This window comes from Trichoderma ghanense (assembly GCF_004382785.1).
Source record: "Trichoderma ghanense strain CCMA-1212 chromosome Unknown scaffold_2, whole genome shotgun sequence".
Lineage (NCBI taxonomy): Eukaryota > Fungi > Ascomycota > Sordariomycetes > Hypocreales > Hypocreaceae > Trichoderma > Trichoderma ghanense.
This window is the reverse complement of record NW_027395665.1, coordinates 1,282,998-1,303,950: the sequence shown is the minus strand read 5'-3', so window position 1 is coordinate 1,303,950 and position 20,953 is coordinate 1,282,998. Positions and strand designations below refer to the sequence as shown.

Sequence of the window (20,953 nt, the reverse complement as noted above, 5' to 3'; positions counted from 1 at the left end):
TGTGGAGCTCGTCCAGCTTGTCTGGACATGCCAGAGCTTGGGGGAATCGAGCGGGTCTGAGAGGTGAAGGGATACGGATAAACCCCGGCGGCTTGCGATGCTGTACTACCTTGCATAGCAGGATCCTCTAGAGGATCGGGATTCCGCAAGGCTACTATTAGCCGCTCTAGTCCAGTAGTCGACTTCAGCCTGCACAAGAGCTTCCCAGAGCTTCAACTTTGCGACATTCAACGTGCCCATTTTCTTCGGCCTTGATTCAATCGACCTCACCTATTATCGACCTACACACGTTACTCAGCTTCTGGTCAGTAACTTGTCGCCGCAATGGACATGGACGAGGATGACGATCTCTACCAACCCGAGGAGCCGAGAGTCGAGCCAGAAGAGGAAAAGAAGCACAAGGCGGAAGAGCTAGAAGAGGGCGAGGAGGAGGACGAGAGCGGCGCCATGGACGAAGATGACGACGAAGACGACTCAGTACGGTCCATCATCTTCGACATGATGCCACAGTCCACGCGCTAATTCGCAAACTGCAGGATATAGACATCATCACAGAGCGAAAAGACGGCACAAAGGCAGCGCCGCCACCGTATGTCGACCCGGACACCCTGCTGCGACGCGATGCCAAACGCGCTTTATTGGATTCGAAGCTGACTCCAAGATACGCGACAACAGGCAGACAAAATACAGCGACATCAGGAATATCCCCCAGCGGTCAGCCTCCAACGACGTCTCGGCCAAGCCATCAGCACCGGTCAAGAGGGACGAGGACTCCAAACCGACGAGCGCCCTGAACATTGCCGCCCCCAGCGCGGACCAGACATCAGCCGCGGCCTCAAAATCCACAATCGACATCAATGCCAATCCGGTCTACCCTCCTGCCGGCAAGCCCATAACACAGGTCAACATTGACGAAGGTAAGAATAGCTTTTGACGGCTCCCTAGAAGATTAATCAAGCTAATAAATCTGCTCGATCAAGATCTGCCAGACAACGACAAACCGTGGCGCAAGCCTGGCACGGACATCAGCGACTACTTCAACTACGGCTTCGACGAGTTCACGTGGGCGCTGTACGCTGCCAAGCAAGAGTCCATTCGCGGCGAGTTTGGCGCCGATGCGTTTGCCGCCAACAACAAGAAGATGATGGAGGAGTTCAACATGATGATGATGGGCGGCATGGGCATGCAAGGCGCAGCAGGCGCTGGGGCTGGCGCCGGCGGAGCTGCAGGCGGCATGCCGGGGATGGATGGCATCCCCCCCGAGATGCAGGCCATGATGCAGCAGATGATGGCTTCGGGCATGGATCCTTCGCAGATGGACCCGAGCCAGATGGCGGCCATGTTCTCCGGGATGCAAGGCGCCGGCGGGAACGCGGGCGCGCAAGGGGGCCAGGGGCAGAACTTTGGCGGCGGCTTCGGTGGGAACCAGGGCGGCTTCGGCTATGATCAGGGCATGGCCGGAGGCGGCGGTGGAAGAGGTGGCTTCGGAGGACGTGGACGCCGTGGGCGATGGTAGTGGCTGGACTGACGGCGAGCCCGGGAAACACGGAGTCGAATTACTGGCGTTTAGGGCCTGCCTTCTGGAAGGTGGTTATTTCCAGGGGTGAGAGATGTCTACTTTTCAGGCTCGAAATCGCGCTGAAGGCGGAGCATGTCGTTGGATGCCGTCTGCCATTACGGACGCCGAGGGCTGGAAAGAGAGAGAGGTACGGGTAGCCGACATGGAAGCTTGGAGGTCTGCATGATTGGGCTACTTATCCGGTACGACAGGCTACTGGATTCCTGATATCTATCGAAGATGGTCAGACCATGGGCTATCTTGAAAGAGCAAACACAAATCGCACCTACCATGCGAACTTGATCATGGAGGACAACGCCATCGGAGCACTATCAGATGGGCAACGGCAGCACAGCACGACGCTGCTACCTCTTTATCACGATAATGGATGAAGATATGGATTGCGGTACCCTACATGCATGGCTGGTATGTATGTGAATATACATCTCTGGGGCCCACTACCAATGAGAATGAGAAGATGTTCTTTCTGCTCGTCTACTTGAATAAATCAACGATAGCTGTGTAGCCCGAACATTGACATCAGGTAACGTTACCTAGCTGTGGCAGCCACGCGCCTAGTTTGGAGCTTCGAGGCTCGAACTTCCTAAGAGAGGAGAGCGGCCGGTCTTGTATGGCCTGCCAAGAGGCTAGAGGGGATGGGGATGACAGATGCAAGGAACGCCTGCAGTGGTGAGCGTGAGGGGAGAGGCTTACAAGAAAGGTGGTGTTTTCTCTTCTCTTCTCCATGGGGACGTGTTTTAGTGGTGGATATGGATCGATGGGGAGGTCTTTGTTGGAGCTGGATGGCTTCAGATTGCCATATACCTCACTCGTGATATTGTGTTAAAAACACCTACATTATATCAGCAAGATCTGAGGACATTTCGATGCTGACTTGCATTCATGTGAGCTTCATCCAGCCGAGTGCCGATGGCAGCCGAGGGCAAGAGTCCTGCAAGGCATACTCCGCATCAACTAAGGTATCTTGCTATGTGAGATGCAAGGCCAAGCTCAAGTTTAACCTTCTTCTTCGGATGCGAGAGAAAGCAGAGCATCCCTGCGGCGGCAGCATTTCTGCAGGGATCACCCCCAGCAGCCTGATGGTTGCAGGTGATGGCAATCTAGCCTCGCCTATCTACAGGCTTCTATGCCGAAGCGGGAAGCTCGTTCAACTTACCTCAAGGCAGGGCGATGCGCTTCCTACATGTATGCTTTTCTTACACCCAACTGGTCGACTTTCTTTCTCTCCGCCTTTGTTACGTGGGGAGGGGATATCCGATCTTTTCACCACACACACTCTTTGATGAACTGGTACCTTGGTAGAGTAGGTAGGTGCTCTTCATACCTGATTAAATGTTACCGTCGCAGAGCTCTGGAGAGGGAATTATAATCGGTCACGGTGCATCGCGTGGAGATGCCTTGAGGAGATGGAGATTTCGGGTTTGGTTATGGGTGTTTGCAAATCGACGGCTGCTGTGATGGCCAATCAGATACACTTGTAACAATCTGTTTGTGCAACTCAACTCGAGGACCCAAATTCCCGTGAACCTTGAGCTTGTAGCCGATGTTTTCCATCTTATATCTCGGGACTGGATCCGATTGTTTCAGGCTCAGCTGCTGATGTCAAACAGCCAGCTGTTGCCCAAAGCTCTGAAACAAAGCTGCTCATATTACCTCTACACTTACAACCACCAATGCCGCAGCGAGCCATCATGTGGATTCCAAGTCAGAATCAGCATCTAGAGAACTGCCCAACAAGGTAGGAGGCGTCACCACCCCTGGTCTCTCCGCAAACCTCGCATGTACCTCCCACGAGGAAGATGCAAGTCACGATGCCTTCTCAACTCCTCCAATCAGGTGTCATCTAATCTTCCCCGCGAATGATGATGCATCGCTCATGACAAATCTGCTTAGACGGTGGTCACCACATCTGCAGGCTCTCACGCGTGGACACACTCATCGGATACCGTTATCTTGTGCTTGCATCTTCATGTCTACAGAGATCGATATCAGCTGGAGCCATCACCAAGAACAAGGACTGGACCATTCATCGCCACTCCATACGCCAGACGGGCAAGTCGCTGGCAGATTTGGTCGTACTGGAGGAGAGACACATTACATCACATCGCCCTCTTACACGTTTGTGCTACTGCAGCTGAGCACCTACATCTGATGTATGCAGAGTCAGAAAACCCCTGAATGTTTCGGGCCATCGACCAATGCACCTCCAAATGCGACCAACCCTGTTACGTCCTGCCATGTATGTCATGTCACCTGGCAGACTACGATATGCACTTCCACTGCATGATCTTGGCCAATATACAGCTACTCGATTCTCAAGGTGAGAGAATGATGTCGACCTTCTTCTTGCTGCATGACTCTTGAAGCTGCCCAAGGTAGCATGGGCCCCATCACAGGTCCCTTCATGACCCCCAATCACGCATCGTCCCTTCGTCCGATGATGGAGTTGCAAGATGCGTTTCTCGATGCCACGTATGCTCACAAGGTTGATGTAGCATCGGTGTAAGACAGCGGCGAGGCAGTTCTTCTCACGTTTTGTGTTCTGGCATGTCGAACAAGAGGAGGAGAGAGGGGGATATAAAAGGACTTTGTCCGACCTCTCGAGGTGGCACTCTGTTCCTCATCGCCAAAGGAAAAAGAAGTTCATCACAGAGTAATTGGCTGCTTTGATATATACCGATCCACGATGCCATCTTTGACTGCTCTTGCGGGCTTGCTCGCTCTTGTTCCTTCGGCCTTGGCTGGCTGGAACCCGAACTCGAAGCAAAACATTGCCGTGTACTGGGGTGAGTGCACATACTGTTGGTGATAAACCGTAGGAGGATCACGATTGTCTAACGTGTTGTACAGGGCAAAACTCGGCCAACTCGCAAAGCACCCAGCAGCGCCTCTCCTCTTATTGCAATGGCACGCCGCCCCTTTTGCATTCTAAAACACTTCAGGAGAGCCAATTCCAATAACAAGGGAGCTAACAAAAATCATACAGATGCCAACATCAACGTCATTGACATTGCCTTTCTGAACGGCATCACTCCCCCCATGACCAACTTCGCCAACGCCGGCGATCGATGCACCCCCTTTTCCGACAACCCCTGGCTCCTGAGCTGCCCCGAGATCGAGTGAGTTGCTCCATCTCTCCCCCCCCCCNCCCCCCTTTCATTTTCTGCCAACCATCTATACTGACCATGTCATGTTCGAATAAAGAGCCGACATCAAGACCTGCCAAGCCAACGGCAAAACCATCCTCCTCTCCCTCGGCGGCGACTCCTACACCCAAGGCGGCTGGTCCTCCCCCTCAGCCGCCCAAGCCGCCGCCGACCAAGTCTGGGCCATGTTCGGCCCCGTCCAGTCCGGCAGCTCCGCCCCGCGACCCTTTGGCAGCGCCGTCGTCGACGGCTTCGACTTTGACTTTGAGGCCACGACCAACAACCTCGCCGCCTTTGGCGCCCAGCTCCGGAGCCGCAGCGACGCCGCCGGCGGCAAGAAGTACTACCTGTCCGCCGCGCCGCAGTGCTTCTTCCCGGACGCGGCCGTGGGCGCGCTCATCAACGCCGTGCCCATGGACTGGATCCAGATCCAGTTCTACAACAACCCGTGCGGTGTGAGCGCGTACACGCCTGGCACCGCGCAGCAGAACAACTACAACTACCAGACGTGGGAGGACTGGGCCAAGACGAGCCCGAACCCCAACGTCAAGCTGCTTGTCGGGATTCCTGCTGGCCCGAGTGCCGGGCGTGGATACGTCTCTGGCTCGCAGCTTACGTCCGTTTTCCAGTACTCGAAGCAGTTTGGCACCTTTGCTGGTGCCATGATGTGGGACATGTCCCAGCTGTACCAGAACAGTGGCTTTGAGGCCCAGGTCGTCAATGCTCTGAAATAGACGGCACATTGTTGACGATAGGTACTCGAACTGAATCAGTGGCCGATCCTTGATGGCAGGTTCGTGTAGGTATATGCAAATACGTCCCGTTTCTCGTCTTTCTACTGTATATAGCACCGTTTTCTGTATATATTGAATTGATTGTACATGATTCTTGTTTTGAAGGCTGGCTATACGTCAGTGAAATCAATTTCGTCATTCTAACGCTGGGTATCATAATATCGTCACAAGTCTTAAGCGCAATATGCGTCTGGCTTCACCCTCCTCTTCAACGTTCCATGTGGACATGAGGAGTCACACACCTAAGTAGGGATAAAGTGCTTGGAATCCTCTTCCTGCTGCTGAAACGACTGCGAAAATGCCGCCAAACCAGCAACAATGCCCACCGCCATGATGAGCAAAGAAATAATCGACCAGATAACGCCCCAGCACTGCGACGAGCCGCCATATCTCTTTGCGAAAACGCTCGCATCCGACTCATTGACTTTCCTCAGGATCAAGTCATCGCAAATATCCCACACGCTGTACAGCGAACTCATGACGCCGATAAACAGCACGACGAAGCGCAGCGCCTCGGCATGCACAATGAACCAGCAGCCCACCAGCAGGCCGACGGCCAGCAGGATCGTCAGGACCGTCAGCCAGTCGCGCTTCCCCCACCAGAGGGTCAGCAGGAAGCAGACGCCGAGGACGATGCTGGCGACCTTGCTGGCGACGATGTCGAAGCCGCACATGGTCAGCAGGGCGCCGATGAGGGAGGAGCCCAGGTAGCCCGCGGGCAGGGTGATGGCGCTGATGCCGCCCGAGAGGTGGGTGACGCCGCCTTCGTTGGGGTCGAGGGAGATGGACTTGACGCGGCCGCCGGTGAGGATGGCGGTGATGGCGTGGCCGAACTCGTGGAAGGCGATGACGAGCATCTGGAGGCGCCCAGTTAGTTTTCGTAATGGTGAGAAGGGATTTATCGTGGTATAGTCGGATGTCTGAGTTAGGTAAAGGTAACATTATACCTTGAATGGCCATAGAATCATCCGCAGGTACGGCACATTCCAGAGAATGGCAATGGCGACGACGTAGCCCGCAATGACGCCCAGCGTGACGGCTTGGGTGTGCGTTGGATGCTGGAGGTTTCGAGAGACGAGGGCATGGTGGTGAGGCTGAGGTTCGGAGTAGATGTGGATGCTGGAAGCACTTTCAAGAGGCTGCCATGGTGCCATTTTCAGACGAGGCTGCTGGTGATGTGCACGATGCTTAGGGGAAGGATGGAAAACAAAGCAGTGCTGATAGGGTATCTTGTAGGTGGTGGTATGATGAGGGATAGAAGTCAGGTGGGATGGACAAGATGCAAACGATTTACCCCCACCACTTTGAGGTACATATGAGTGGAAAATTGCACGTAAGAAATGACAATAAAAAGCAAGTGAATGGTAAAGAGATGTCACAGGAGCAATTCATCTGAGAGAAGAGAAAAGAGAGACCTGTCTCTTGTAAAGGGCAGGAAGATTGAATTCCAAAGCGTTGACGCGGCATCGAAGAGACAAAGTGGAACCTCGAATTGCGTGGCTGGAGGCGCTGCACATGTGCTATTTTTAGGTCGTCTTTGGGTGGTTTGGAGACTCCAGTCTGGGGTTTGCTAGTGACGAGATCGTCAGGGGAGAGTTTTGCCACCATCACAGCCATGATTATATAAGTGTCGATAGCTCTCGTGGGATGAAAGAACTGATCTTGGAAAGCTATGGAAGAGACTTGGTCATGAAGGGCTGTTACTGTCAGAAGAGTAGACAATTCTTCATCAACGCTGAGTCGTTGTCTCGGACATGGCCTGCTGAGGAGCGGCAACGTAGGACCACACTATTTGCTCCCAGACGAAGCTGTGTTGATGCATGCAGGTGACTTTGTAGATTGTTTGAGAATCTGTGCAAGCTGAGACTTGTAGGGAGCCAAGGTTCGGAGCAGCAGGCACATTTCTCGCCGTCGCATAGAGCATGTTGCACCCACTCGGGCGAGCGCAAACCAGAAGCTGGCTTTTCAGCCTCTCTGTAACACCGTCTGACGGCGCCAACCTGGCTCGGCTTTGTATATACCACTCTTGAGGGTCGGAAGAACACAGGAAATTGTAGCAGAGTTTGAATCAAGCGCCTTGGTTGGTATAAGGGGATTTAACAAGTTTCCTTCAGCACATACTACTAGGTAGTAAGACGAAGGGATATCGCAGCTGATATGAGTACCTTACCTAAGGTATAAGTGATGTGTTGCATGTGCGACCAACCTATGTCGTAGCAGAGAAAGAGCGGCACCAGATGGACCTTCCCAGAGCTTCATCATGATCGAACCTTCCGGACTTTCTGAAAGTAAAAAGGTCACATGTAACTCCAGACTCCCAGACATTGAGTCCTTCTTCGTGAAAACGGAAATAAAACCCCAGGGCTCGCACCTGCCTTCCACTTCAGAGGCCACTACGTACCAGCTCCTCCAGTCCTCTCTTCTCCTCAGGCAACCAAACTTCTGCCCTTATTCCAGGCCATGATTTCATCATCCTCTCCCTCTTCCAAGTTCCGCAGTCCTACTAGTATCCGCAAGTCTTCCTCCTATCAACCACGCTGCAGATCCTCGATTCAAATCAGATCTACTTATTCTTCTTCCTTTTCTCTTTCCCACAGAATGACCCGTCCATAGCCCGTCTCCCAAGCGGCTCTCGCCTAACCCTGGATACTGCAAGCTTTTTTGGATACGGATTTCAGAGGAACCTAATACTGCAGCAGCGCCTTTTGCGCTTCCAGTCGTTCATCATCGTCAACTTGCATTGGCGCCCTTCTCGACGCCGCCATGACCCCCAAGACTACGTCACAGCATGAGGGGGCTAGAGTTCCGCTTCCCGGACAAGTCATCAGCGTCACGATATCTCTTGCAGCAACAACCGTCCTGACACTGTTCCTAAGTGAGGCTGCCAGCTGCCATGTCCCGCCGTGATGGGAGAAGCTAAACGCCGTGCGCTTCTCAGCCAAAAGAGTTGTCGTCATCAAAGCGTGGAGGAGATTGCCACCGGTCGTTTGGTGTAAGCCTTGCTCCCCAACAATCCGCAAGTGGTTGCCTCTCTCCTGAGCAGAGGAGTGTTGACATCTACATCAAGTGGTATTCGCAATATATCTGGACTCATACGCCTTCGTCGTTGCCACTGCCGTCCTCCAGCACTCGCTCGGGGTCAATTCGAGCTACGGTATTTGTGAAGCGGCAATTATCCTCTGCCTCGTGTGCTATGTCACGACAAAGGTAAGATGGCCAGCTGTTGTCTGAATATTCAAGTGTTTTATTGCTGATCTGAAACTCTTTGATAGATTGTGAGCAAAGGGTTTCCCTGTGGGCCGGATGCCGTCCATGTTAACACGTTCAGTTCATCTACCTCTTTCTCGCTGAAAAGGCTGTGAGTGTCAAATCAACCCATCAGCCAGATTGTACACTGACTATGGAAGCCAGTACATCATTCGCGGTGCAACAATGCCACGCTTGAGATCCAAACTGTACCTCGTCAATTCGCTGGGCATGCTCACCATCTACGTCGCAGTCGTTATACTTAACTTCGTTTTGTAAGTTCTGTAGATGTCCGACGCGAAGGAGCTTTAATAACAGCTGAGCAGCCGCATCACGGACATGGAAAACGGGGAATGCATCATCGGGATGAAAACTGCGGCGATGGTCCCTCTCATATCCTTTGATACCGTGATCAACGTTTACCTGACGATTATGTTTCTCATACCTTTGAAGAGTAAGCCACGATAGGGTCAGGCTACGAGATGGCAAACGCTGATACCTGACAGAGCTCTACTCTTTCACCAACATGCCACGGACGCGAGTCAATGTCCGTCTTCGCATGGCCGCATTCCGGACCTTCTGCGGAGCAGTCTGCACGCTCGTGAGCAGCATTGTGTATGGCTCACTCCACCCCGTAAAGACGCTGGCTAACCATCGTTGCAGCAATCTGTCCGTCCTGATGGCTCTTAATGGTGAGCCGGGATGGGTATGCCTGATGTGCTGCAACTGTGACAGTCTGTTACTTCCGCGTCTTCTCCGTTCGGTGGCCTTGACTGACTCTTTGCTCCATTCCGACAGTCCTCTTTTCGGCAATTGTGATCCAATGGGTCACATCAAGGGACAACGCCGGGACCATGAGCAGCAACTCCTCTGGGGAAACTCGACGATCGCGAGATTTCGGCCCTGGGATCAACCGCATATCCACTCCAAGCGAGCTCCACGAGACGCCGCTATCCACTCTCGCCGACATCTCGATCGTGCCAACCAGGCGTCGATCACCGGGAACCGACGATGCTGATCCTCATGACGGTGGCCCCCCTGATGGCGGCGCCAACAAGGTAGCCGACAAACCCTCCACTGCCGTTTTGGTGACGACTACTATTGAGAGCGAGACGAGACCTCGCTCGTATAGCTTTATCGGATATTCGAAAGATTCTTTGCGGGAGTGCGGGTGCAGCTGTCTGAGGTCGCGCAGGCCCAGTCTGGCGGCGGACGATGGGTTATATTTGGCGCAGACCAGGATCACGGCGGGGGGTTTGCATGTTTCAGAGGACTTTGGCAACAAAGCCGATGCCTGTTACTGCCAACCATTCGGCCCTGGAGAGACGCATAATGCTGCTTAGGTTGCTCTTTTGGTTTGCTAGACTTTGTTTGTTGATACCTGTACTCCTAGGAACACTCTTCATGATGGTCTTGATACCTGTACTCCTAGGTACATACCTCAATATGGTATAGCTACCTTAATACTGCGCAGTCTTGGAGGTGACAGTCAACAATGTGAAGTCGTCGTAACGGACAAGGAAGTCGTCGCGCATTGAACGAGTCATTGGACTCGAGATTTTGTCACAGCAGATGAACCACTTTATCAGGTAAGCCATTCCGGGGTCAATACAGAAGCGACAGAAGATCAGGGCCAAAGTGATGCACCGTATTCACTGATTCAGTACAACGGCTAATCCAGAAAAGAGTGCAATCGCAGGACTTTTTTTTTTTTTTCCATTCGTAGCTCGTAGATCTATGCTAAGTCTTGTCCGCGACCGGATTCTGATACGTAGATGCATGCTGCATCTTCATGTCTCCGTGAACATCTCTCTCCTTTGTCTCATGGAATATTGAAGTGAAATCTGGGACGGAAGGGCCGAGATGACCACCAAAGGCGACTATGGCAGCATATCTGGAGCTCACCCCCCTTTTTACAAAACAATAATTGGGAAAACAAGCAAAGGAAAGAGAGAGAAAAAAGAAATCAGTGTACCAATACTGTGGATGGAGGCATCCAAGAACCAGATGGTAAGAAAATATGTACAAGTGAAATTGAGATTGCGCCTATCCTCCCTATGCCCTGTTGTTTTTGTCTGCTCTGACCTACACCAGATGGTTTCCTCCTCCGGGATGAACAAAGAAATCCCGTGTCCGAGAAAATGGCTAAAGATGCATCGAGATATCCCTAGCTGGTACTGTACAAGAAACGAAAGATGCTCTCGAAGCCGCCGCTTTACTCGGAGGCGTAGGTGCTGCCAAAGGTGCTCAGGGCACTGGTGGAAGACATCAGGCTGCCAGTGCCAACCATGAAGTAGGAGTAGCCCATGAGGTAGTCGAGAGCATCCAGCTTGGGAAGAGCCTGCTCCAGGAAAGCGGCAGTCTCCTCGTCAGAGTTGCCAGTGGTGCCAAACTCGGTCAGGATGACAGGCTTGCCGCCGCACACCTGGTGGGCGCTCTCGAGCTGGCTGAAGAGGGTGTCAATGGCCGAGGCGGGAGAGTACCAGTGGACGTTGCAGAAGTCGAACGAGCAGCCGTCAATGCCGTTGCAGGCATCAACGAAGCTCTGGAGCCAAGAGAGACCCTGGCCCTGGGCGCCCGAGTTGGAGACGGAGGGAGCGCCAATGAGAGCCTTGCCAGCGTACTTGCCAAGGAACTGGGCGTGAGAAGAGGCGGCATCGGCGGGAGACAGGTTCGACTGGCTGGCAATATCCGGCTCGTTGAAGCTGAAGATGGCCTTGGAGCCGGAAGACAGAGCAGCCTCAGCCTGGGCATCGAAGCCAGTGGAGTGGTCAGGGCTAGGGCCCCAGAGAGTGGGAACGTAGCTGTACTTGCTGGTGTCGATGCCGGAAGGATAGAAGCCCCAGTTGTAGGCCCAGCCGCACTTCTCGCATAAAGCACCAAAGGTGTTGGCCAGGATACCGTCGTTGTAAGCCATACCACGCTTGCTAGGGAAGGGGCTGCCACCGCTGCTGGCCGGGGGGGAGGCAGCGTTGCTGGAAGCGGCAGCCTGGGACGTGGTGCTGGAAGGAGGAGCCTGAGAGGTGGAAGAAGGCGTGGGAGTGGGAGTGGGAGTCTCCGTGGTGGCCGGGGCAACCGGGGTGGAGGAAGCGGCCTGCTCGGACGAGGACTGCTGGACCGAAGGAGAAGCAGCAGGCAGCTTGATGTCGAGGGCCGCAACAGTGCTGGGGCGGACAGCGGTGACCAAGGTGGTGGTGTCCTTGGCGGGAGCCACGGAGGACGAAGCAGCGGCCGCAGTGGAGGAGGCAACGACAACGGTGGACGTCGAGGTGACGGTCGGGACAGGTCCAGCGTTGTTGCCAGCCGCGGGAGCGGTAGCCTGGGGGCTGGGGACGTCCTTGGCACCGAAGCCGGTAGGAGCAGCAGCGGGAGCGGGAGCGGCAGTCGACGCGGCCGGGTCAACGGTGACATAGACGGTCTCCCAGACAGTGGTCCAGTCGGTGGTGATGGCTCGCTTGGCCACCTGGTGGTGCTCGTGACGGTGGACGTTGAGACCCATGGTCTGGCCCGCGAGGGCGGCGATGGAGGTGAGGGCAACGGCCTTGTACATTTTGTCTGGCGTTGACGGTGGTGATTTCTTGTTGGTTGGTTGCTTTGATGCTCTGGCAGCTGGGGATAAAGACTGTGAATGACAAGTCGAGTCGACTTTTGTGTTTTCAGATGCGAGGCAGTTGGGTTGAGGTCGGCGCGGCCGGTAAAAGAGTGCGAAGGGTCTATCAAAGACGCAGAAGTAAGGAGTGAAACAGCCTGGCTGAGTTGAGAAGAAGTCGAAGTCGAACTGGCGACTGGAGAAAGATAAAGGAAAGACGAGCTGGCGAGAAGCCCAGGAAAAAGAAATGCTGCAGAGGGTGAGGAGAAGGAGAAGGGAAGAGATGAGCTGGGGAGGAGAGGGGCGAGGGGGCCATCAAGTACCCGGCAAGTGGAAGCCGCCAGGTGCAGGGCCAGCTGCAAGGTACAGGCGCTGGCCCCGGCGCAGGTAGCGGTACGACGGGGCAGGCAGCGGGACCCCTGCAGGGCGAGGGGCCTCGGGGGGGGCTTCTACATAAGGTAGTGTTGTGGCAAAGGCTGGCGGTACCTGCAGAGGACAAACAGGCGCGAGTTCAGGGCTGCATGATTTGCTGCGAGTGGGTGATGAGGGTTACCTGCAGCTGGAAGCACCGAAGCTGGCTGCAGCTTGGCACCGTGATAGGCACACGGAGCTCGGAGGAGACCTGCTGTGCTCGAGGAGATCAGGTACAAGGTTGGACAGCCAATGGCAGGTACCCTCTGGAGCTCTCAGCGCAAACAGCGCGTTCGCAAACGAGCACAAAGCAGCTTCGAGTGAAGTCGTCGTCCACAGCCAGGTACAGAGCGTGCCTTGTTCTGTCAGGTCACTCGGAGGTACTTGTCAGAGCTGGCCTCGATGGAGTCTCCCATGGTCCACACAGTGAGTGACATGTACAAGTACTTCCCAACCCTCAGCAGCGAAGTCCTGCTCAGCAGGCAGGCTTCACACATCGTGCTGTAGTTTGTTCGATCAATGTTGACTGGGCGAAGGGTCGAAGGGTTGAAGGGACGCAAAAGCGGCAATATTGCAGCACTGCATGCCATGAGCTCCATCCACTGCCTTATCTGAACAGCTGTTTCCCTCGTGTATGTAGGACAACCGCATCACACGGCACCAAAGTAAAACAGTGTAAAGCTCCGCACATGCCGTTCCTCCGTCCACGACAGAAACTGGGCGAACAAAGACCCGAGCCTGGAAGTCAAAACGAAAAGGAGCAGGGATGAAGGAAGCAAGAAATGCCCCGAGCGCGGCCTATCCAACACGCTTCCAAGCTGGGCCGTTAACCGACCAGCCCCAGTCGCAGCACCTCTAGCGCCGGCCCAGGCCTTCTAGCGCCAGGGGTCAGGAAGGGGGGGCTTCAGAGGGCTTGATCAGGAACTTGTCCAGGCACAGCGCAGCAGTCGAGGCTGCTGGCGCTCAGCCCGCGAGGTGCTGATTGGCCGCCGCCCGCCAGGCACAGGCTTCCGGTTGGCTGCCCAGCCAGCTGCAGCGCCCAAGGCCGGCCCGCCTGCGCCCAATCGCCTCGCACGGCGGCCACCCTGGTCGTCAAGGTGAAACCGCCCTCGCATGGCAAGCCGTGGCCAAGCCCAGATCCGGCTTGCTGAGGTGGGATCTGGTTCAGGGCTTTTTTTGCATTCTGGAATTTGAAAATCCTTCTCGATTTTTTTTCACTCAGCGGGAAATCGTGAGTAATACGATACTCATACTATCCATTGCTCTCTCTTCTCTTGTCTGCTATACTGTACCCAGGTCCTCGCTTGTCTGCCCGGTTTGTGCACTGGTGGAGACCGAAGTCGAGGCTCTGGCCAGGCAATCCCGGACACAATGAGGAGCCTCGGCCACGCCATCGGTGCCTGTCTCTGTCACTTTTCATCAGGCAGATATCTTGCAGGCAGACCCAGCTGTATCTTCTCCTGATACACGCGCCATATCGTAGGGATCAGCACTGAGGCGGGCTGTTGCCCTGTTCCATTCTTTCTCGGACAAATTAAAATCAAGCACTGGAGATGCACACCACAAGCGGGTTGAGAGGGCCTCATGTTAAGGTACGAGGTGCAGGTGCAAGTAAGACTGCAATTGAACGCACGCATACGCAGACAGATCGACGGATACGAGCCTGTCAGCCTTTGTCGCGCATTATTGCCTTCGTATTCCATTCCAGAGTTTGCCTTGGCTCCAATTCTGCTTCTCCTCGAGCTGCCGAGCTTGAGCTGAAGGGAGTACTATGAGCATGGAGCATCCGCCTGTCGTACGCAAGACAAGTCCCGGCAGAATTGCAGTCTTTGGAAACAGACGCCGTTCTTGTCCGACCCTCGGCATCTTCCACCAGGACGGAGTACATAGTACGAGGAAGGACTCGTCATCCCTCCCAGACAGCGCGTCCTCCCAACCCCCCCTGTCGACACGACTGCAGGGGACGTCGATGCCCGGGCTATTGGTTTCATGCCCACCAAAATAGAAGGGGGCAGCTTCGTACACAGCCAGTAGGCAAAAAGCAAACATCGAGAAATGTTTCCTCAATGGAAGCATATAACTCGTATAGAATGCGGGCGCGCACGGCGTGCTCCGCCATGTGAACAGGAATGGAGTCTCATCATTCTCCGCAAACAATTGAACACAGGTAGTTATTAACTTGACTTCTGAACCAGGTCTTTTTTTGCTTCTTATTGTCTTTTTTTTTTCCCACGGGGGCTGTGAGACAATTGTTGCATGGTGAATAGAGTTTTGCACGCCCTGCATCAGCAACGCAACGGATAGCTGCAGACTGCTTTGGAACGCCAACTCTTGTGTCGACGAGACGTGGCTCCAATCCCACACGTTTCTTCTCCCTTCCTCTCGAGCACATTAATAACTTCCTTGCTGTACACAACTCTCGCGCCACGACAGAATCTGAAACAAAAGGCCGCGAGGTCTGGTCACAAAGGGGGTTTAGAGCACCTTGGAGCACATAGATCGCAGCTAGATGGCACACCAACAAACCTGGCTTTTCGGCCGACGATGCACCTTTCAGTTGGGCGACGACCTATTAAGCCTGAAAGCTCCACCCCTTTGCCCACGTTGGCTCGGTACATCGCCAAGGCTATCTGGGATACCTGGGTACACACACAAAAGACGTTGGCGGTGGCTTTTTTTTGTTTCCTCGTTTCTTTTTTTTCGCTTTTGTTTCTTTGCTTTTTCCTTCTGGCGTCCCTTGGCGTCCGGAGGCATGAGTCGCTCGACCACGTCTGGACTACGATGACAGGGATTGAGCCTGTAGAAGGCTTCTCGATTTTGTGCCCTGTGCGCTGCCTGGTTGCCTGGCTCCTATGTAGGTAGGGCTCCAACCACCAAGACGCCCGATAAGCAGTAGACATGTACTCGTAAGACTCGTTCGTCCGCCAATTCTTGTCTTGCAGAGCAATAGGCAGTCAATAATGAGAAGCAAATGAAAAGGTGTCTGCACCTTGCATGGTGGATACTACTACTAACATGAATACTATATGCATGATTGCTCACAGCCTGCAGCTCGGCCCAAGAGCCCGTTTAGACACTTACCTGCACTTGTCCGTATCTTTCTTCCGAGCCTTCTCTCCATGATCCGCACAGGCTCGCGCCGTATTACTCAAGAGAAAGACGTTGTCGCTGAGATGGAGAAGGAAAAGGAGGTGGGCAGACAATCTCTTGGAAACCGTTGGCCCTGTCGTGCCTCCGGAGAGCTCGATGGCTGTGTTCTCAAAGCCAAGACAAGAGACAAACTCCACGCACTCCGTTACCCGAATGGCGCGATATGTCAAATTGCTCGCCCCTTATCCTTTCCGGCTTCTAGATTCTAGACTCTGCCCAAGAAGCGTCAACGGCCCTTGTCGTCGGTGTGCTCGCACCTTGATTCCGTAAGTAAGAGCCCCCCCATGCATGGGATCCGGGTCCAGGGGCCAGGATATACGGCAAGGATCGTGAACCCTGGGAGAATCATGGCAGGCCCCCGGGATTTGGCTGACAAAAGCGGCACTTGTTAAATAACACATGCGAGGGCTTCAGACGGAGCAAACGCGCAATCCGTCACCTGCGCCCGACTTTGTTGGACCAATGGGCCGACTTGGACGCAGTGGAGCGTTTGGTCCTGCTGTCGTTCTTGCAAATGACCGACTTCAACTTACCTGTACAGCATAGCAGTATGTCGAATTGATTGAGTGAGTACTGTTAGGCGTTTCAGTTAGGGCTTCCATCTGTGTCTCTCCGTTAATCTTGGTGACATCGATACCCGCTGTGTCCATCACTGATAGTACGATCTCGGCTGTCCTGGTTGGGGCCATCCAACTCCAGGTTCACTTGCAACCGCCATGCCCGGAAATTGCGTGTCAGTAGGCGCCAGAGCCTGGCCTAAGTTTCGTTCGCAGCAAGCTGAACTCGGTGGGAATAGCATCAACGCCAGTAATGGCATGCCATGATGGTCGACAGGTCTCATTGAGTTGCGGCGAGGCGCCACCATCGTAGCTCCATCTCAGCTGTCATTGTATCCAGTTTATTAGCACCATGTTCTTGGTGTACTTGGTCATGATGCCCATGATGGCGCCAGCGAACCCTTCTTGCTTCGTTGACCAACCAGTGCTGGAAGGTCTAGCGCTCTATGGAGTAGGTACTGTTGAGATTCCTCCATGCGGCTGGCACGTTTGGCCTACGATCGGCTGCTACCGAGCTGTGTGAATGGCCACCGAAATGGAGATTCTGGGCCCCAATGCCTGCTGAAGCTGAGTTCTCGTGTAAGTAGAGTCGTGTGCGCCGTAGTCTGTGAGGCCTTCGTTAGCGGAGTGTATGGGACCAGAACGTTTGAAAGACCCTCGTACAAGCAGAACTGCAGAACTTCCTCCCGTGTGTGAAGATTGTGTTCAGGAGGCTCGGCCGCTCAGCGTCTCAAATTGCGCATTGTTTCGCATTGCGCTGGAATCTCTCACCAAACCGGTACGCCTGCCCGCTTCCGTGCCGATTATCCGCCAACACGAGGGGAGTGTCAAACAGCCGCGTCAAGGGCATTCGTCATCCAGTCGCGTCTTCGAGCGCCGTGCAGCGGCAAGCCTGAACATGCAAGTAAGAGAAGAAATAGTCCAGCAACGCTCGCCGACCAACGCCACGTTCTTACTGCTTGGCGTTGTCGCTCAATTGATCGCCGCCCGTTGGAAACTGTTCCTGGTCTACCCTAGACGCGTGGGGAGAAACGCGGGGGAGTCTGTCCTCAGTGGCAGTTGCCTGAAAAAAGACATAGGAGATGATGAGAAGCAAAGGTTTTCTTGGTTTCTTGGTTTTCTTACCTCGCATCCAGCGCTTTTTCAGTCCCCAAACGCATGTGCTTCTCTTCTCATTGACCACGCGCGAGCCTTCTTACCGTGGACCAGGTAATGGACGAACGGCAGGCTGTGCAGAAGGCCGAGTCACGTTGCTGGAGCTGGAGCCTACATAGTCCTCGGTGGCATCGAAAATGGACCCGAGCTGCCTCAGTGGCCCAAGACCATGTCGCCTGAGTGGTTGGATGGATGGGATGCCATCATCAACGGCCACATGCCTGCCTGCGCCTTGTCTGGTACGCTACGGAGTAAAGGTGCTCCGTTCCAGCTCCGGCCAAGAGGAACAGGTACCCACGCCGCCGGCTTCCAGAACGACGAGCTTCAGGCTTCCATGTTCCCCTTACGGGCAGTTGACGCTTTGAACACTTCACGGTCTGGCAAACGATTCCCAGTCAATTCCACTCGCCTCTCTGCTTTGCCGGATGCTCGCATGTTGTTTTCCATTTCCCGCGACTCCTGAGCAAGTACCGACACCGGCTACGCTTTCGCACCAATCACGGCTGTGCATGTCACCATCATAAGGTAACCACTCCCGAGCAAAAGCGCGTGGGGGCCGCATGAGAGTCACACGGCGACCGAATCCGTAAAGACGTGCGCATACCCTGCCAGAGAGGGCTCCTTTGCGCCCTTTGAACGTTGCCCGCCATGGACCTTCAGTCTTTCGACAATGACATCATGTCGTTCCCCGAGCCCTCTGAGTTCGACTATGCTGCCTTTCTGCACGCCGACGACGAGGGCTTCATAGATCCGATGCAGGGACTGTCCGCAGCCTCGCTCTCGGCCTCTTCAGGAGAAGGGGCGCACACGCCGCCTGCTTCGGGTGCGAGGAGCCTGTCCGGCAACAGCAGCAACCACAACACGCTCGATTTGAGCCTCAGTCGCTTGCCGGCGCATGCCAGGCAGCGGCTAGAGAGGAGAGGCCACACCAAGAGCCGTCGGGGTTGCTACAACTGCAAGAGAAGGCGCATCAAGGTAAAGGCGTAACTCATCTGTCACCATTGGCAGTAGGCAAGAGGCTGATGCGACGACTGCTGCATGTGCTGCGCTGTAGTGCCAAGAGACTCATCCAGCCTGCGGTCACTGTCTCAAGACGGGCCTGAAATGCGAGTATCCCGCCTCGCCCCAGATCACGCATCAGGTATGTCTCAAAGAGGTTCCCACGATCCATTCGGTAACCGGCATCGGGGACTGTGCTGACACATCCAGCAGCCTCACAACCAGATACCCCTTTTCAGCTTGCAGGACATGCGATGTTTCCAATACTTTCTGACCCAATGCTATCCCCACCATCCACTGAAGCAGGAGGAGATTTGGACCCACGAGATTCCAAGCATAGCACACAACGTATGTCTCAGGCTCATGTTTGGCGTTGCATTGACGGCATGCCGGCTGAACCCTGTGTTGGCGATCGGTGTGACTGACGAACGCTCGCTAGCATGAATTCCTTATGCACGCTATCCTGGGCTACGCAGCGTCCGAGTTGATGCATACCGACAGCAGCCTTGTGCCTGTGGCCATGGGTCACCGCGTCAAGGCTGTCAAGGCGATCAAGAAGCGATTGATGGAGACTTCCAAGATGGACACGACTTACGAGGAGGCCAACGCTTTGGTAGCCACGTGCTTTGCGCTGACTTTCCAATCCGTCAGCCTTGAAGATGGATTGGCCGAGTACATGACGTTTATCCGTGGCATTGTCATTGTGGGGATGCAGATGATGTTCAAGAGCATCAAGCCCCTATTCAGCAATCTGTTTGAATCAAACAACGATGATGTCCTCGCGCCATATATGGAGGGACTGCCGCTGATTCAGAGGGGATGGGCGGAGGCAGCCATTGAAGCCATCACGGGGTTGGGGCCCCTTTGTACGCGGCAAGTCGAAATCGAGTACCACGAGCATCTGATGACGGTTTCGTCCCGCCTCCTCACCAATTCATTTGACGGTAAGCTGAATGCAGGATCTGATGGCCAGGCCCACGCTGACGTGTTTGTTCCTTTATCGCGGCAGCATACAAGGCGAATTCGAGACAATATGCATGGTGGATGCTGTTGCCCCATGCCTCGTTCCAAGAGCTCATCAACGCAAGCAACCAGGTCGTTATCCTGTTGCATACTCATTGGATAGCGCTGTCACAAATCATGGCCTTCATCAACGAGCAAGAGTATGCGGTGCGAGAGAAGCATCCTGCTCGACAAGACAACCGTATCGATCCTGGATTCATCCGTTGGCTCAAACACCTCAACGCGCGAGTGGATGACCAACATCAAAGGTTCAACCAGTGGCCGAGATGGGTGGATGAACAGTTGGACAATGACATTACCTTTTTTGGAAAGCGTCTGTAGAGGCGCAGCTGTTTGGATGCGAGCGTGTTGGCAGTTGGCATTACACATTGGTGTGAGCTTTCGACATGTAAATGATTTATACCATTACCGGCGGCGGGTCGATAGTGGATGAACGACGAGACGGTGATGGGTAGTGTATCGGCATTTGAAGTAAATCTGCTGACATGTTCCGTCTGGTATTTGAATGAAGATTCGCGTTATTTTGGGGAGCCAGGTTGCAAAGCTTTCTGGGATGGCAGATGGTCTGTATCCTACATTTGGGAGGATGGATCAACACGTGGATTAGAGGTCGCGTGAAATCATTATGAGGCCCATTTGCTGTGTGGTCCTTTGTACATGCACCGGCAGCAGCGTCGCTTGATACGAGCAATACGGCTGTTGCCCGGCCATGTGTTACAGTGCTAGGGGTCTAACAGACATGCCGACTCTCCGTTATTCCTACTCTAGTGCTAAGCCTCATCGAAACAATTAGCTGGTCCAAGCCCATCTTTTACACCGTGATTTCCAAGTGTACAGTCTCCGGTTTTCAAGTACCAAAATCGATGGTTCAGCCACACAGGGCTTCCCACGAGACAGACAACACACCAGACACGAGGCCTCGAATCTTCCCTAACAAGTGCCAGACTGCGAGACAGGAGAATAAAGAGGCATGAAGGAATGAAGGCAGGTGCGATTATGCTTTGTTCGTCTCCACAAAAGGATCCCCTCCGGCCCAACGGCGCTAACGCTAACAGCCATGTTTCTCCATTCTGGGCTGTCATCTGATTGGTCCGCGTTCGCCGTATTCCACGTATTTTGAGAAAGAGCCATGGCGGGATCCGCTTTTTCGTCAACGTTCGAGGCAGGGCAGGAGCTGATGGCGATGGAACGGGTTGTGGCTGAGGGTATTGCGAGTATTTGAGTGGTCCGTATTGGTCGGGTTGGGCGGCTTTTGGCTGTCGAGTTGCCTTGGTGGCTTTGGAAAGATGAGGCGCCTGATTTGA

The 20,953-nt window shown here is 54.2% G+C and overlaps 8 protein-coding genes across 8 annotated transcripts; 5 read left to right on the top strand and 3 right to left on the bottom strand.

Moving 5' to 3' along the window:
- Positions 1-324: 324 nt before the first annotated feature.
- On the top strand, positions 325-1,516 carry CCMA1212_002823 (Pre-mRNA polyadenylation factor FIP1; the record flags this gene model as incomplete). Its single annotated transcript, XM_073700194.1, has 4 exons — positions 325-477; positions 537-589; positions 676-917; positions 981-1,516. The coding sequence occupies 4 exons, from the start codon at positions 325-327 to the stop codon at positions 1,514-1,516; spliced, it is 984 nt and encodes a 327-aa protein (XP_073560925.1).
- Positions 1,517-4,265: 2,749 nt separating this feature from the next.
- CCMA1212_002822 (Endochitinase 33) lies at positions 4,266-5,459 on the top strand (the record flags this gene model as incomplete). Its single annotated transcript, XM_073700193.1, has 3 exons — positions 4,266-4,365; positions 4,566-4,698; positions 4,784-5,459. 3 exons carry the CDS (start codon positions 4,266-4,268, stop codon positions 5,457-5,459), a joined length of 909 nt encoding a protein of 302 aa, XP_073561136.1.
- Positions 5,460-5,761: 302 nt separating this feature from the next.
- Positions 5,762-6,673, bottom strand: CCMA1212_002821 (uncharacterized protein; the record flags this gene model as incomplete). The annotated part of the gene is made up of 2 exons (XM_073700192.1): positions 5,762-6,376; positions 6,467-6,673. The coding sequence occupies 2 exons, from the start codon at positions 6,671-6,673 to the stop codon at positions 5,762-5,764; spliced, it is 822 nt and encodes a 273-aa protein (XP_073561135.1).
- A 1,609-nt stretch (positions 6,674-8,282) lies between these two features.
- CCMA1212_002820 (uncharacterized protein) lies at positions 8,283-10,108 on the top strand (the record flags this gene model as incomplete). Its single annotated transcript, XM_073700191.1, has 8 exons — positions 8,283-8,394; positions 8,587-8,726; positions 8,848-8,877; positions 8,931-9,040; positions 9,092-9,219; positions 9,272-9,380; positions 9,429-9,457; positions 9,564-10,108. The coding sequence occupies 8 exons, from the start codon at positions 8,283-8,285 to the stop codon at positions 10,106-10,108; spliced, it is 1,203 nt and encodes a 400-aa protein (XP_073561134.1).
- Positions 10,109-10,980: 872 nt separating this feature from the next.
- On the bottom strand, positions 10,981-12,315 carry CCMA1212_002819 (uncharacterized protein; the record flags this gene model as incomplete). The annotated part of the gene is made up of 1 exon (XM_073700190.1): positions 10,981-12,315. One exon carries the CDS (start codon positions 12,313-12,315, stop codon positions 10,981-10,983), a length of 1,335 nt encoding a protein of 444 aa, XP_073561568.1.
- Positions 12,316-13,669: 1,354 nt separating this feature from the next.
- Positions 13,670-14,025, bottom strand: CCMA1212_002818 (uncharacterized protein; the record flags this gene model as incomplete). The annotated part of the gene is made up of 2 exons (XM_073700189.1): positions 13,670-13,935; positions 14,019-14,025. The coding sequence occupies 2 exons, from the start codon at positions 14,023-14,025 to the stop codon at positions 13,670-13,672; spliced, it is 273 nt and encodes a 90-aa protein (XP_073561569.1).
- A 3,771-nt stretch (positions 14,026-17,796) lies between these two features.
- CCMA1212_002817 (uncharacterized protein) lies at positions 17,797-18,090 on the top strand (the record flags this gene model as incomplete). Its single annotated transcript, XM_073700188.1, has 1 exon — positions 17,797-18,090. One exon carries the CDS (start codon positions 17,797-17,799, stop codon positions 18,088-18,090), a length of 294 nt encoding a protein of 97 aa, XP_073561566.1.
- A 185-nt stretch (positions 18,091-18,275) lies between these two features.
- On the top strand, positions 18,276-19,970 carry CCMA1212_002816 (uncharacterized protein; the record flags this gene model as incomplete). Its single annotated transcript, XM_073700187.1, has 5 exons — positions 18,276-18,602; positions 18,682-18,768; positions 18,840-18,974; positions 19,066-19,570; positions 19,636-19,970. 5 exons carry the CDS (start codon positions 18,276-18,278, stop codon positions 19,968-19,970), a joined length of 1,389 nt encoding a protein of 462 aa, XP_073561567.1.
- Positions 19,971-20,953: the final 983 nt, after the last annotated feature.